The sequence below is a fragment of the Brachyhypopomus gauderio genome, chromosome 3 (genome assembly GCF_052324685.1).
Source record: "Brachyhypopomus gauderio isolate BG-103 chromosome 3, BGAUD_0.2, whole genome shotgun sequence".
In the NCBI taxonomy this organism is placed as follows: Eukaryota; Metazoa; Chordata; class Actinopteri; order Gymnotiformes; family Hypopomidae; genus Brachyhypopomus; species Brachyhypopomus gauderio.
The window spans coordinates 6525311-6542838 of record NC_135213.1 but is presented as its reverse complement, the minus strand read 5'-3'; the positions used below and the strand labels follow the sequence as shown (position 1 = coordinate 6542838).

The window sequence follows — 17528 nt, the reverse complement described above, 5'->3', positions numbered from 1 at the left end:
CAACCTTTGATCTTTTGCTTTGACAGCAGTGGGCAGGGCCGGGTTAGTTATGGGAGTTTGGGGAATCCCAAACCGGTCACCTCTCGTTTGGGGTCTGTCACCTCGTCATCTCCACACACCACAGAGCTTCAACAATGACACTTATGAAAGATCAGAGGGTCAGCATCGCCTTTTTCTCACTGCTTTTGTGTGTGTGTGTGTGGGTGGGTGTGTGTGTGTGTTTATGGGTGTGTGGGTGTGTGTATGTGGGTGTGTGCATGTGGGTGTGTGGGTGGGTGTGTATGTGGGTGTGTATGTGTGTAAATGGGTATATGGGTGTGTGTGTATATCAGTGTGTGGGTGGGTGTTTGTGGGTATGTCTGTGGGGGGGGTGGGGTCTGTGTGGGTGTGGGTGTTGTATTAAGTGTGAAATGCCTAGTAGCTGATCATTGCGATATCCAAGAGCAGCCTCAGCAGAAAGCGTGTTTAGTTACCCAGCATGCATCACCTCCAGTGCTAGCATGCCCTCGTTTCAGGACAGCTCTGACCTGTCAACCAGAGCTTGTTGTATAAACTCCTTTGATAAGAGATGTACACGCATGCCAATTTCACTTCTTGGACCAAACGCTCCATCAAATGGGACCAGTGCACACAAGATCAAACACTCTTGGGAGAGTTGTGGGGGAAGGCACCAGCCAGTGTGTGTCTCCCATTCGTACCTTTAAACAGTAAAACAGTTATGTACAGTCTTATAGTTAAAACCATAAGGATGTTCAGCAGTGAGCTGATCAGTCATACCATTTGCCACATTTCTGCCATAGATGACAATGTGTGATATTCATGATGTTCACCACCGTCATCACCGACTACGAAATGTCAGTGTTGAACTCAGCAGTGACGCCCACCAGTCGTAACATTCTCGTGAACTTACGTGTCTTCCTTCTGGACACAATGAGCAGTGAATTTCCGATTACTAGACGTCAATATCTACAGATCCATTAACACACTGACGGCCCTCGACATGCAGCACGTGGTAGTGTGTGGTCATCAGTGCAGTGCACAGAAGGACAGCTCTAATCCTCCATCTGTATGACACAGCTGTTTGTAATAAAGCATCCAGAGTGTCCACAGCACCAGAGGAACCCTGTCATGTCATGACACATGCTTGAAACAGAGCTGCTCTATCAACCTCAAAGAATTTACAGACAACACAAAATATGTTCTTCATGCAACTTCAGTCTCAATTGTCTGTACATTCTCTGCATTGAGATTCAGTGAACCAAGCATTCATCACTACAGCTAGTGAATGAGGTGATAGACTCAGATACTTTCCACACAGTGCTGTGACAAAGGCTTTAAGTTGCCCTAATCGTTATAATTGGTCAAACGTTTTATTTCAGGCTAACATCCACCACAGCCCACAGAAGGAACGTCCCATCACCTCATCCACAGTCTTCTCCAAAGCCCCTGTCCAAAGTTACTCAGCCTTTACTCAAGGGTTACTCAAGGGATTCTATGTGCTGCATGCCAGGGAGAACTGCCCCCTTGTAGAAAAGGTTTCTGATTGGTTAATACAGCTGGGCAGTGTTGAAACCTTTAGCTGCTCAATAGGGCCCAGAGTCACAAAGACCATTTTTTAGCTAGCAGGATGTAAAAAAAAAAAAGTGTCAGTATGTTTTTTTCAAGTCACGTACAGCAACTTTAAACCTGTACATCAGACAGGTTTTGAGATTAAAGCATTACAAGAAAGGTTACGTCTCCAGATCAGCATTACAAAAAAACGTACATTTCTAGATAAGAATAGAATGTATTGTAAGTTCTGCGCTTTGCGTAATTCAGTAGTGTCTAGATCACAGTGAGAAGTGCTGCATTGAGAATACTGCACTGTGAATAAGACATTAATCTTGAGGTATTGCTGTGCTGAGAAGCCAGATCTAGAAAAGCACAGAGTATAAGCCTTTAGCTGCACATTCTCTCAGACACCTCCAGTGTGTATTTAGAGGGACTGTGATGAAGAGTCGGCCGCTCACAGGGCTGTGCGAGTCATCCTGTGTGGACTGAGGAGGTGAGAAGAATGCAGTTAAACAGCAGACCTCAGATGGAAATAGAGAAAGAGAGAGAGCAACAGAGGGAGAGAGGGAGGGAGAGAGAATGTTGTCATATTATAACTGTTGTGTTGTGTAGAGAGTAGTCTGGGTGTAGTGAGAAGTCTGGGTGTATTGAGAGGTTCAGGTGTAGTGAGAAGTCCAGGTGTATTGAGAGGTTCATGTGTAGTAAGAGGTCCGGGTGTAGTGAGAGGTCCAGGTGTAGTGCCCACACATGCAGTACCATCACTTTAGAGCACAGGCAATATGGACGTAGAAGAAGCATGTATTGGAGATGACCTTCAAATCACCAGATCTGGTATGTGAGAACAGCAAGACGTCTGTGAACAGGGTCCAGTATGACAGCAGAGTGAGAGATCCGTTAACTGGATCCAGTAAGACAGAACAGTAAGAGTTCCGTTAATGGTCCAATTATGTACTTGGAACGGCATGTTGCTAAAACAGTGAAGACCATGCAGAATAATACACCATCCAAATAGGAATCTTGTGGGAAACACACAATCTCCGCACTTGGACTGAGGAACAACTAACTAAACTAGGTCCGATCATTTCAAACAACTGAATTGTATGTCCTTCTATATTCCTGCTGTGTGTGTGTGTGTGTGTGTGTGTGTGTGTGTGTGTGTGTGTGAGAGAGAGAGAGAGAGAGAGAGAAGAGAAAGAGATTTCATATGCTAATAACCGTGTTATTGTCACATTAATATGTGGTGACATGTTGGGCAAGCACAAATTGGTTTTTTATGAAAGCTTTTAGACCAAGGTGAAAACTATGTCTGCAAAAGCAATAAAGATAAAAGCTCTTTACAGAAGGATACCGCTACACCTTAACATAGTCGACCTTCACACTGAACCAAAACGAATGTTTTTCTAAAGCCAGGCAATTAACAAATTATTGGTACATTATGTTGAGCACTGAAAAAAACATCATGCATTTTTTTGGCTGAAGGTGAGAATAAAACACAGATTTCTGTCGAGACGTCTTAGTGGACCTCGCAACACACTCCACATTGTTCAGCTTCAGCCCTTCGGCATAAAGGAATGCTGGGTAATGTTGGGGCAGCTGTGCTTGAAGGACCAGTAGAGTCTCTTGTTTTTCTTTTGCTGGGGGCCAAACACTGAACGACTCAAAAACACGCATGCATGAAGTTGCATGAAACGTCCTAGCTGTTGTCCTTCAGAGAAGTGCGGTAGTGTGTGTATCAAACGCTCGTACGCCGCTCTTCTGAGGTGATGACATGGTGGCTGGAAGAAATGGTAGTGTTTCCATCCAGGTGCTTCAACAGGAGGCAGAGAAAAGAGGAGTAGGAAGATCCAGCAACCATTTAATATTCAATCAGCCAGCAACAGGCGCTTGGAGTCTCTGGACCTTCCACCTGTAGAACTTACGGTTATTTAAAACTATAAGCTGATGGTTCGGGAAGTGCGGTAGGATAATTATGAAAGATGTTCATTCACAGTCTTGCTTGAATTAAGTTTGGATGGGTGGTTAGGTGGATGGATGGATGGATGGATGGATGGATGGATGGATGGATGGACAGGTGGATGTTCTTCCAATGTGAGAACAACCAGAAACACAGATTAAAACATTGTTATATGTAAACAAGACTACATATAAAGCAGATTAAATCCAGTTTTTTTTTTTAATTATCAAATAATGATCATAAATTGCACAGGCACAACGGTCAGTAAGTACTGATCTTTGTGAGCGGCTGAGGTAGTCTTGTAATACACCAGTTCCATCTCTAGGTGGCACTGATCGTCAGGTCTCCTCTCCTTCCGACAAGACAATATTAGGCAACACACCATGAACATGAAGCGTCTCTTTCAGTCAGGCAGAGAGGCCACACAGCTCTCGTATGACGAACCACTCATGCTGAACAGCCTGTGCGTCTTCTCCCAGGGACGAGGGGCCCCTCAGGAGCCAGTGGGGTGCACGGAAGGGGCCGAGGCCAGAACGGATGAGGTGCAGGGAGGCAATTGGAGGTTGGATGAGAGATTCACACGCAGACATGAGAAATTCCAGATGGTTTCTCCAGCTCTTAGGTGCACCCATTAAGAGCTGAACAAGACCAGAGGACCTTCAGCCAAGCATTTCTCATCAGTGCGGATAACACTGAGGAATGTATGCACACACACACACACGTGTACACAAATGTGTCAAACGAGCATGACTGAAGAATACGATTAATGCATTGCCGCAATAGAATAAACAATAATAATGTCAGACATGCTTTGCTAACATTTTGTGAAAATTAAATGCTATATACGAAAACAATGTTTAGTTAGACATAAAGATATTTAGATAAATTACTACCACGCATTGATAAACGCAGAGGACGGACTGCAAAGAACACTGCAAATGTTTTACAGACAGTCTAGTTATGAATCAGTGGTGTTCCACTCTGTAATATCCTTCATTTCCTTAAGTGACATGCAAAGCAATGTCATTTACAGTAACACAATAGTCACACAGAGGGATCAGTAATGACATCAAAGTGTAGTTTTAACATAGTTTCTGTGCTAAAGAATGCACACTTCCAAGTAACATTTATGAGGATGTTCTGAACACACACACACACACACACACACACACACACACAGCCATTAGTTTGTTTTGGAGGTTTGTAGTTTGCTTGGGCAGCTTCAGCATGCTGTGTATAAAAACAGCAAATAAACTACTGAATATCCTCTCGATCTTAGATTCATAACTTATACACTTCACTTATTGATTATGTATGTGACCTGATAGATTTATTGAACTGCCTGTTTACAGCCGGGGAAATGAAGTTATCCTTCCGGACCTGCAAAGCAGTGAAATGCTACAAGCCCACAGAATTAAAGAGATGAAGATGTCGAAAACCTGTGATGGCGCCACTACTGTGACGGTAGTGTGATCTTCATGATCTTCAGAATTTTTACTGAAGAAAAAAAATGACTCCATTGATCTGGCTGGACTGAACGCTTTGTGGAAGGACGTCTCTGGTTAACGAGAGACATCCAGTCCAGAAAAAAGCGCCAAGACCCCCACAAAGTGATGGTTTTACTGCACTGCGAAATCAATGGAGACTTATCAATAACAAGAGGTGTAAATCACTCGAAGAAGGAGAACAGAAATAGAAAAAACCGGGAAGGAGAGATGGGAAACGGAGAGACACGCGGCACCTCTAAATCAATATTCACACATTAGAACTATTAGGTTATTGAGGGGAGGGAGACATATTGAACACTGATGCTCTGTAGAGGCGTGTCTTTGTGGTTGGGGGGGTTTCACTCTAAAGGCCCGAAGCACTCTACTCCTCATCTACAACAATCTCAGAAGTCTCACATTCTCACATATTGTCGCATTTAAAGACTGGCGCGTTGACTGTAAATATTCAGTAGGCCAACATTCATTGCTGATAGAATGTGATGAACCTGTGGTCTCTTCCTCCATGACATATTGTGAATAATACTTAAATAAATAAGTAGACTGATAAACCCAGACCAGTCATAACAGCCTTGTTAGAGAGGGGAAGTCTCCTAGCTAAGTATATATCTCCTTGAAACATTTAATTCTCAGAATTAACGGCTAATAAACTTCATGAAAGACTTAAAGGATTGAATGAGTGCTTTGTTATGAGAGCACAGATACACTGAAAGGTTCTGCAAACATAAGTCTGATTCGTATTTTAAAAACTCAGTGCTGTGGTGGTACAGTAGAACCTATGGGTGAACTCAACTCCAGTGTGTGTGCAAGTGTGTTCACGCGTGCACACACACATAATTTAAAATTAACCTATTGTTCTTACAATAGAAACATAATACAAACAATAGGTTTCCAGCATTACATGCATAAATCCTAAATACAACAAACCAATATATGGTTATGAATATACAACTGAATTCTTTTTTCTTATTCAAACATGCCTTAATACGTGTGAAATATGAAAGCTGAAAATGTCTCAGAAGGTTTGAGAAACGAGGGTACCTTAGATGAAATGGTCACGATAGATGAAATGTATCACCACTGATCGCAAAACAGATTACAAACTGGTTTGATTGTCATAAGTAACAAGTTTTAGCAAACACGCAATGAAGGTCATTCAGATCTAAGCCTATTGATACCGATGTACTGTAGAGCACCTGAGATTAGAAATCTCAGAAACCTACTTCCCATTAGACTGATCGACACTAACAAGTCCTTTGTTCCTTTTGAGTGGATATATTGCAAATATGCATATATTGTATCCTGTGTGTACAAAGTGTACACCACTGAATTTATAGTTAAACCTATACATCATAAAATCAGCACGATCAATGTGTCTGTTTAATCCCTTAGAATGTTAGTGCAGAATGAGAATGTGAAGCATCATACAGTGATGCACTGTGAGATCAAATGACACTTATGTAAGCCCACAAAGTAACTAAAGACCCATCTCATTTAAAAGAAAGCCTCTTTTATTTACTGTGTGTGTGTGTGTGTATGTGTGTGTGTGTTCATACACTCATTACCTAGATTCACGTGAAAGACTTGAAGGCGAACTGGTGCAGCTTTTAATCACAGCTTTACAGAGTCTGGCAGGCCTTCACTAATCTACCAGAGTAGGTTTTCACTGCACTGAAACGTCAATAGCCTCTTTTTCAACACTGGGAGTTGTTGGGATTAGATGGTGAAAAGTGTGCTCTGTCCCCTGGGTCTAGTTTAGCTTCACTGTGACTTTCCCAAACTACAAGGCCTGCCTTCCCAACTCTCATCATTCACAAATATTAAGATGCTGTCAGTCAAGAGACACAGCGATGGAAATTCTTCTAATCTATTAATTACTGCTCACTGTGAGATTTCATCTCTTCTACAAAGAGCAGGTGGGAATATCATCACACCACAGACTACTGCGCCAATAATATTTCTGTAAAATCTTATGTGGTCATTGTGTTTGATCCAACACCACCAATGAAAAAAATATTCTCATGGAATTCCAGTGAATTCCAGTGTGCACATGAAGACAGTGAGACAGGGGGAGTGTGAGACAGGAGGAGTGTGAGACAGGTCATCAGTGCAGTGCATTCTCAGTCCTTATGCCTCGATGATGGCTCCTGATATTAAAGTCCTCATACATTTCAGCAGCAGGGTCAAACTGTACTGACATCACTGCTGGTGGAATGCTGCCAGGGTCCCTTTCAAAATCAGTTCCCCACCTATTCACACAGCCCCAATGGTTATGGCATGAAAGTCAATACTCCATCTCTTACTCGGATGACTCCGGACTCCAGAAGTCGCCAGCGATTAGCCGCGCTGCACTCGGAGCGGCGCCCACAGCCAGGGTAGAATAAACAAATCAGCTCTAATGTGAACGAGTCACATTGATCAGGGGGAGCTGGAAAAACGGAGGAGATGACGGTGGCTGTAGGGTCCAGGCTCCAGGCTGCAGGGGATAAATCAGAGCTCGGTCAGAGGCCAGAGAGGGCCGCTCCTCCTCACCCCTCCACACACCTCCACACCCCTCCTCGTAGACAGTGCCTCCACATACCTTCACACCCCTCCTCGTCCACAGCACCTCCACACACCACCACACATCTTCTTGTAGACAGCCCCTTCACACCCCTCCTCGTAAACAGCACCTCCACACATCTCCTCGTAGACAGCACCTCCACACACATTCTTGTAGACAGCACGCCACACACCACCACACATCTCCTCGTAGACAGCACCTCCACACCCCTCCTCGTAGACAGCACCTCCACACCCCTCCTCGTAGACAGCACGCCACACAGCTCCACACATCTCCTCGTAGACAGCACGCCACACAGCTCCACACATCTCCTCGTAGACAGCACGCCACACAGCTCCACACATCTCCTCGTAGACAGCACCTCCACACACATTCTTGTAGACAGCACGCCACACACCACCACACCCCTCCTCGTAGACAGCACCTCCACACCCCTCCTCGTAGACAGCACGCCACATAGCTCCACACATCTCCTCGTAGACAGCACGCCACACAGCTCCACACATCTCCTCGTAGATAGCACGCCACACAGCTCCACACATCTCCTTGTAGACAGCACCTCCACACACATTCTTGTAGACAGCACCTCCACACACATTCTTGTAGACAGCACGCAACACACCACCACATATCTCCTCGTAGACAGCACCTCCACACACATCTCCTCGTAGACAGCACCTCCACACACATCTCCTCGTAGACAGCACCTCCACACACCTCCACATAGACAGCACACCACACAGGATGAGTGAGGTTGGAGATCAGGACATCATACTGTTACTATGCTGAGTTATGCTCACTCATCAGTAACACTGTGAATAATAAAAAGGAATAATAAGAAAAAAGAAGTTCATAGTACTAATAGAATGTTTAAAATATAATCCGTTTTCTTTTAATTATTGTATGCTTCTCAAATAATGTCCTCATATATAATCAACTAAACAGCAGTTATGATTAAAATTTGTATTCATTGTGTGGATGGTAGATGCAAAAATCACAATAAGCACACAAGAATAAATAATAAAGACAAGCTGAAGACACGCGAATACTAAACCAGTAGAGATAGTACGAGAAAGCAACCCGCGTGTTGACAGTTAATAATTACACTTAAGTGTTCACCGCTGGTGTGAATCGTTGATTTACGGGGCTTGAAGAAGAGACTCTCGGAGGAGCCCGGGCCAAGTAATTCGCTTTTCAATTAAGTAGAAACGCTCATTTTTTTTCTCTTTCCGTTCCGTCAGCGCAAACTCAGCGGCGGAAGAAAAGGAAAACAGAGGTCGCGCGCCATCATTTATTCCCATCGCTCTTGATCCCTGTATTTATGTCCGAAGGTGTTCTTAATGTCCGCCGTTTGTACTGGGACTCGAGAAGTTTATTGCCACTGTAAGATCCTGTTGATCACGGGCGGCTTGACCCGCCAAGAAAAGCATTAACGTCTCTTCATTATCAAATTACTTACAGGTGCACGGGTGATTGATAGACTAGCGCGCGCTTTATCACGGCGCAGGATTTTACTCGCTACTGGGAAACCTTGTTCTCAAATTATTACTTTACTGGACTCGTTTTTCTTTACTATTTGAAAAGATTTTCATCTGTTAAAAGTGCGCTATATGCACCAACAGGACGAAGCTCGCATTAATTAAAATTGTTGCTGAAATGTTTTGCCTTCAAGAAACCTAAAAGTAAAATGACATAATATATTACACAAATATATTATATATAATATATATTACACAAATATATTATACAGGCAGGTCAACCCAGAGCCGTATAGAGAGTATCTCTCTATAGGGCTCTGGGTCAACCAAGCAGCTGCGCGCGCGCGGAGCTCTAGGTGTCTCGTGGTTTAATGAGGTGAATGTTGATATCAGAGAGCCACACAACTAAATCTAAATCAGAACCTCTTGAGTTTCTAGAACTTTACCCCATGAGTGGATTAAAGTTCATGGACATTTTTTCAAATTCACCCATCTTATTTAGACTATCAAGCATTAATTAGGCTACATTTCAAACGGAACATTTCAGTTTCAGATTTCATTGAAATACAAAGCTTAGTGATAACGTTTCCAGATCTGTTAATCCGTCGATTTCATTGCGACCCTGGATTGACAGATTCCCAATTTTGAGTGTTTTTGAGTGTAACTAATGCAACCTAATGTGCAACTTTTGCAATCCTAACAGACTATATTAGGGAAATTTCTTAAGATTGCAACTTTAAGGTTTTAGACAGACACCTTATGGTAACCATAGCTAAATACATTTTCAGTATTTTTCCAATAACATTAAGACTGAAGACTCAGTGTATCAGGTGTGTGTGTGTGTGTGTGTGTGTGTGTGAGAGAGAGAGAGGAGTTATTTCAATTTTAATAGGGAACTCGAGCCTTAAATATGAAGACGGCAAACATTCCGTAACCACTACAATGAAACTTCTCATAGCCCAAAACTGCCACAGAGTGGATCTATGATTCGTACAGTGTACAGTTCTTACATACATAACCATTAAGAAAGAATCGCCAAATACTGATCCCCGGTTTTCACTCTGTAAGTATATGAAGGTCGTATGACTCTGTGGGGTCTGTGGTAATAATTTTTCACCTGTTCATTGACAGGCAGACAGAAACAGCAGAAAATATGTTAAAATGATAGATCGTGACTCAACAGCACCCTCTACAGTATACAGTGCACATTACAGAGTGAGTGAGGATTTTTCACTAACAATAAAAAAAACTTTCTGAAACGAATTTTACCTAGAAGTAAAGCAAACAGCTACTCGTTGCCAATACATCTATGTTTAAATATGAAAGCCACAATTTCATCCTGCTTCCGTACACCTTTTGTGAGGGAGCAACCCCTATCTCTGAATCCATATAGAAAGCTGGGTGTCGTGGGAAAGTGGGCAGTCACCGTTACCGTTACGGAGGCTCGTCGAGGTCATCTAATATCCGCTCTAACGACCAGCACAACAAAGTTCGTGGGACATAACGGAAAACGGTTACTTGTAATTTGGAAACGTGTAGTTGCGAGCACCAGCATAGCGGCACATTATTTTAGGAGTTATGTGTAATTGTGTATAGAATTACTGCATGAATATATAGGTTTGCAGAGCGGATGTATCACCGCTACAGCGACAATCCACTGGCAATGCAGGAAACTAAGACAAAGTAAGAGATATGATATGATGAGTACAGATATGAGCACATAGTAGCCTAATCTATATATAGTTATTAGGACATAAATGACAGCGTGATATTAGATTGACCCTCTGTATCTCTAAGAAGATTGGTAGGCGTGGTGTCCCAATGACACCATAATAATATAATATAATATAATAATATATCATAATAATATCAATAATCTATGTATCAGTACTTTATTTAGCCTATGTAGGCCTTTAATAAGAGCTTCATCTCTACTCGCCGTATAATAAGTCGAACTAATCCATGAAAAGTAGTAGCTTGTAGGTTCCCACAGCAGATATAAAGTGGACTATATGCAATGAAAGGAGAATGGCCTTAAATATAATTTGAAGTGTGAGCACAAAAACTGTAATAAATGAATGTTTAAAAACGTACAGAATAGTGTAAGATTAAACGGATCTAGTAGGTACAAGATTTAACTAAATCTGAAATACGTGGTTGTTGAATAACTGGTTTCTTCATTACAATAGGTAAACTGCTTGAAGTGATAAGACTGAATTTGAAAATTGAAACTTTTTTACTGGATCGCTTTATTTTAAAAGCTTTAAAATTAATCTGGAAGTCAAAATACAAATGTGCTTTTTATTTGAAATCTGACATGGTGGCTTTTAAAAAGCTTCATTAGTTTATTGGTCCAACATCCATCCCCAGGTACTGGTGGACAACCGTAATTGGCTGGAAATATGATTGACAGCACCAAGGGCAAATAATTAAAGTCCTAGAGCGGAAATGCCCCAATGAGAAACGTGGGAGGAGCTACACAGAAGCAGGAGGAGAAACATGGCGGCTACTATGAACAAGTTGAACAAACATAACGTTATTTTTCAACTAATTAAGAGTTTATCGCATTATTTTTTAAAGAATGCCAGGTTACATTTTCTACTAGTTCTGCTCCTGACGCTGGCCGACCGGAGTGGTGGAAATGACGAATATCAGATGGATGAGTTTCTCAAGAGGGAATACTCGTTGACCAAGCCGTACCAAGGTGGGTATGAGTGGGCTGACGGCCGCCGGCTCGGTACCGGCGGCCCGGGTCGGACCAACCGGAAACTTTGCCACCCGCAGCAGCGTGTTGTAGCCCAGGGAACAGCTACCGTGACTCGGCGGAACCACCGGGTGCTCCTGCATTAGACTGAAATCATTTTGTTTCTCGGCGTTTCAAGTTTGGGTTGGACCGCTGGTGTTGGCTGGTATTGTGTTGAAAGGGTGTGAGCCGGTTTCGCAACTGCTTAGTAGGGATGGGCAGGTTAGACAACGGTCATGTTAGTTAGGTCGTGTTTGGTTTTGGGTCTATAACTATGGGACTTACTCCGTTTATTCACAAAACCCGAGCTCACCAGTTCATGAAGGCCACAGACGAGAACAAGAATCATCTTGTTCACCTCAGAAGTTACTAAAAGTCTTATAAATCACGAAAAGAGTGATTAAGATAGTAACGTAACTATAGTGCTTATGTTTTGACTAGTAACTGACGTTTCAGATAAGTGATTTGTAACCGGTAACACGCAGAGGAAATATGATTTCGCATTGTAGGAAGCGTGGCTAGTTACCTGCGTCCTACAATTCACGCCCACACAAAAATACCTGGCTTATCTAGTCTTCTCCAGAACGGGTGATTCAAATCTCTTGAATTATCTCCACTATTTTGTTGTATTTTTATTTTGCAAAGACTAAGGTGTTTCCTCTGCTTTGTGTGCAGGTCTGGGATTCTCCACCTCCTCTCACTGGGACTTGGTGGGCACTGCTATGATCACACCTGAGCATGTGCGCTTAACCCCGGACCTGCAGAGCCGACTGGGTGCAGTGTGGAGTCGCATAGTGGGTCTTTCTCTCCCTTCGTTTATTATTTCTGCTTGTTGTTGTTATTATTAAGCCACACATGAATTGGCCGTTGTCATCCCTTTCAGTCTAATTGTACCTGGCCATTTAGACAGTTGCACTATGTTTCTACAAATCTGGGTTCCTGGTTCACTGTGTGTGTACATGCATGCAGCCTTGTTATATCAGGGACTGGGAGGTCAGAGTGGAGTTTAAGATCCATGGGCAAGGTAAGAAGAACCTGAATGGAGATGGGATGGCTGTCTGGATCACCAGAGAACGCATGCAAACAGGTACACAAGCGTTAACCCTCTCCTCCCCAGAGCTCCAGAACCTCTTCTGCCAAACCGCACCAATGGTCAAAGAGATTGAAACACAAGTTCTTAGCGAGCCTTAGTAGCATTTTGATTGTTTGTCTGTATTGTTTGTGTTTTGTTTTAGGCCCAGTGTTTGGGAATAAGAATCACTTCACTGGTCTCGGCATATTTGTAGACACGTATCCCAATGAAGACAAACACCACGAGGTATCTGGCACGCTGTCCTGAGCCTTGATCTGCAGAACGCTGAGTACTGTTGGTTAATGTGCATAGACTCTCCTCTCACTCACGTGCCCACGCAGTCAGGAAGTTGCCCTCTAGTGGCTCAAATTCATTTTCAGATTTTATAATTACTGGTAGAAAATTTGTCATAAAAATGTTAAATCTAGGTGCAGATTTTTCACCCTTCCTTTACTTAGCAGTTATGTAATGACAAGCTAGATAACGAGTTACATAAGCTGATAAGTTAACATGTATCAAGCTCTTGTCTCAGACTTAAGTTATGAAATCTGCTTCTGCGGGTCATCTGGACCCTCACAAATCAAATGTGTTGCTTTAGATTAGATTTAGATCATGTTGTGAATTCATCCTATACTTTGTGTGTGTGTGTGTGTGTGTGTGTGTGTGTGAGAGTAGAGAGTATTTCCCTATATCTCGGCGATGGTGGGGAACGGCTCGGTTGCTTATGATCATGATCAGGATGGAAGGAACATGGACCTGGGTGGTTGTGCAGTCTCCGTGCGCAACGTCGAGTTTGACACGTTCATCCTGGTCCGCTACATGAAGAACACATTAACGGTAATCAAACACAAACCGAGAACACGAGATCTAACTCACCCAACCCACCGCCCCTAAACCTGAACAGTCACAGAAAAATTCTAATAACCCCGCGGTCAGAAATTCCTTGCCTTCCACAGCATCTGTTGAATCTGCCCTCCATACACCAGCCAATCAGACATCTGTAATCAGATTTTGAGGGAAGGGCATAATGTAAAGTAAATGGATTTGTAGTGATTCATAGAGGGGCGACAATGTGAGGTTTGTCAACTCTGTTTGCATATGGGGGATTCCACAGACTGTAGTTACACTGCTCTTTCTAAAAGTGAGTTTACATAGAAATCAGTCATACTCCAGCAAAGTCACAATCCCTACACCTATACACTAGTCTCGTACTGAGCTCTGTTTCTGCTTAAGCTTGGCGAGAGGCTAAATAAACCTGGTCCTGGATCAGTAAGAAAGGGGTGTGCCCTGACCCTCACTGCTTGTGGCTCTGCCTTCAGATCATGACGGACGTGGAAGGGAAGCAGGAGTGGAAGGAGTGTCTGGACGTGCCCGGCGTGCACCTGCCCCAGGGCTACTACTTCGGAGTGTCGTCCATCACTGGAGACCTGTCAGGTTTGAAAACGGAGCCCGTTTCTCTCGAGTTTGGTCAACCACGAGGCGACTGCTCCAGACGGCTGACTTTTGTACCAATTGTTGTTTTCGGCAATGTCTCGCAGACAATCACGACCTGATCTCCTTTAAGCTGTACGAGCTGACCGTGGAGCGCACCCCAGAGGAGTTGGAGAACGAGCAGGAGGTGACCATCCCCAGCGTGGACTACCGCGAGCTCCCCGGTAAACGCCACCTGCCTCGTTAGCCTCCACAACCCCGTGCCCCAGCCCTCTCCTCCGAGACCAGAGACGGCTTTGCTTCACCCCGTTACCAGGTTTTCCATGTTCACCGAGGGTTTCCTCTCTGTCTCTCTCTGCCCGTTCCAGTGGAAGTGACGGACGAGGGCATGAGCACTTTTACCCTCCTCTTCCTCTTCCTGTTCTCTGTTGGCGGCCTCGTCATCTTCATCGTGGCAGTGCTCCTCATCTTCCAGCGGTGGAAGGAACGCAGCAGGAAACGCTTCTACTGAGAGAGAAAGGGGGGGGGGGAGTGATGGGGTGGATGGGTGGGGTGGGGGGGGTGTAGTGAGAGACTTGTTTTCAGTCGTTAGGAGGTCAAGTCCTCTCTGCTGCGGCTGACTGAAGGTTCCTCTGGAGTCCAGACTAGTGACACCACAGATGACACCAGCCGTCACTCCCATTCTTGAGTTCTTCAGCTCTCCGTCGGAAGAGAGAGATTGTGTTGGTGTGTGTGTGTGCGTTTGTTGGTGTGTGTGTGTGTGCGTTTGTTGGTGTGTGTGTGTGTGCGTTTGTTGGTGTGTGTGCGTTTGTTGGTGTGTGTGCGTTTGTTGGTGTGTGTGCGTTTGTTGGTGTGTGTGCGTTTGTTGGTGTGTGCGCAGACAGTGGAAGCAGCACTTTGCCTTTCCCCACCCGTCCTCGTTAGCTGAGACGCACGGCCAGAACGCTGTCTTTGCGCTGTTGCCATGACGCACGGCCAGCTTTTTCGCTGTTGCCGTGTGCTGTCACACACAGTGCTGCTTTCTGCCAAAATGTGGGTGTCCCTGTTGAAACTTGAGTTTGTTGTGCTGGACGGGATGAACAGTATTAATAGACTCAGCAGTGCTCACCTCTGCTGGTATCTACATCTTCTTTCACTGGAATACATGTTTTCATATCATTTACTAATCATTTGCCTTTTAAAGAACATGTCAGTTTAATTACGAATACTGGAAAAATCAGTGATATTGGAGATACAGGGCTGGATGAACGTTAACCATTGTCAGGTTTGCGGCCAATAGGATGCCATGCTGGAACGGCTCAAGTGCTCTGCCCAATCAGGATTGTGTGGGTGTATCCAACTGCAGTGACTGACAGCAGCATTGCTATGGCGATGAGCAATGTGGGCGGTGCAGACATGAGTTTTCTACTGGACAGTTCCATAATGGCTCACTGCTAAAGAAAAAGAAAAAAAGTAGGGATGCTAAAATCTCTCCATTGTAAATGTGTGCAGGACACCATGGCTAACTGTGGAAAGAGGGTGAAAGGTAAAGGAATAAAGTTGGTAGTCCATTTTAGGTAGAATGCAGTGACGAAATAGTGTTGCTAAACACAAAGGTCCTTTGGGGGAGAAAATAGTGTTTTTTTGGTTTTTTTTTCTGTAAGTGCACTGAATTATGGGTAACGCATTGGTTTCACGTGTCCCGATATCACCTTTTATTTATTAATTTTTTACATGATTAAGTGCTTGAAAATGACCAATCATGGAAATGCTAGACATCGTGATTTTTGCTGGATGATCTTTGTTCTGCCTTTTGCCTGACGATTTCCTGTCCAGAAGTTTGGTGGTGGTCAGCCGCCTCACTGCTGCCCACGGGTCTGGGAGGGATGCAGGTGCTGTGAGGTTTGGAGAAGGTTGCATAAACGAACAAACTCGTCAGCATTTTTACACACACACACACACACACACACACACACACACACACACACACACACACACACACACGTTTACCTTCATGGCCTTATTGCGATGCTCTACCTGCGCAAGTCACACAAAATCAAACCTGTGTTTGTATTTTTTTTCCTCTGTTTTCTTTTAGAAGAGACAGTGTGGTAGTACTGATGGGGCATGTGCCTCGTGGCTTGGTCTGAATCTGCTGGTTTGGATTTCTGAAAAGTGTCCCTGACATCGGTTATAGATTAAACTGCTGAGATTAGGGATTACGTGAACACATTAATCAATCCGGGAGCGGACCTGCGCCTCCGCTGCATTGTGAAGTCTGCACTAGTCTCTGAAATCTCCAGAAATTATTGGTTAGTTGTTTTGCTGATTGCTGCTGATGTGAGTGAGTTTTTTAGTTTTTCTACAAAGTCGCACAGCGCCTGTCTAACCCGGCTCTGCTGAAACGGCTTGAGAGCATTTATAACCAAATACTACTGTAGGTGTGTAGCTTCAGGTAGCATTTGATTCAGATCAGATCTTGAAATGTGAACAGGCCTTAAATCACTACTGAACACGGGTAGTGTTCACACCTGGTTCAGTCTCAATCCAAGTGTAGATTGTTTGTCAGGTGTGTTTTGTCTATTTTAAGTACCTTGTAAATACAAGAACAGATTTTATGAACTTACTGTTATCAAGTCAGTGCTGTTGGAAGCCGTTTGATCAAAACTGAGAGGAAAATGTAAGGCTGTTCTTTTAAAAACATCAACCATATAAATAAAAGTTTAATTTTATTCAATGAACTAAAATGTGTGGCTTATTGACAACACTATCACAATCCCTCTGATTTCACCGGTGTGATGACGAGAAGAAAAGATTCATAAAAATATACAGTCATAGTGATCCAAAGCAGGTAATTTCCCAAAAGCAGGATATTAAGCTTCAGCCTTAACTGGATGCAAAACCAGCACTTGTGGATACTTCTGGAACACAGATGACCCTACTCTCTTGAAGAACCATATACAGTTTGGTTAAACTTTACAAAGAGAGCCACCTTTTGTGCCCTTTGCTTGGCTATTGATCACAGTGATAGGAGGACAGAGAAAAACTTTGGAGTGGTGTGTTGATGTCCCAAGACTGATCAAATTCTCTGGATCACATTTCAAAAGCCAGTGTGCTTTCATGTTAAGCTATTAGATCAATGCAACCACTGTATTACACTTTTATGTAAGTGTTAAAACTTTTTACAATTTTTAAAATACTTTATACAATTTATGTAAGTATTTACTTGGCGATCCTGTTTGACACATCCCT

The 17528-nt window shown here is 43.5% G+C and overlaps 1 protein-coding gene across 1 annotated transcript; it reads left to right on the top strand.

Moving 5' to 3' along the window:
* The first annotated feature begins 10531 nt into the window (after positions 1-10531).
* On the top strand, positions 10532-17013 carry lman2lb (lectin, mannose-binding 2-like b). Its single transcript, XM_076999141.1, has 9 exons — positions 10532-10734; positions 11422-11755; positions 12470-12588; positions 12764-12881; positions 13030-13112; positions 13542-13703; positions 14186-14300; positions 14405-14521; positions 14666-17013. The coding sequence occupies exons 2-9, from the start codon at positions 11551-11553 to the stop codon at positions 14806-14808; spliced, it is 1062 nt and encodes a 353-aa protein (XP_076855256.1). The 5' UTR covers positions 10532-10734; positions 11422-11550; the 3' UTR covers positions 14809-17013.
* The last annotated feature ends 515 nt before the right edge of the window (positions 17014-17528 follow it).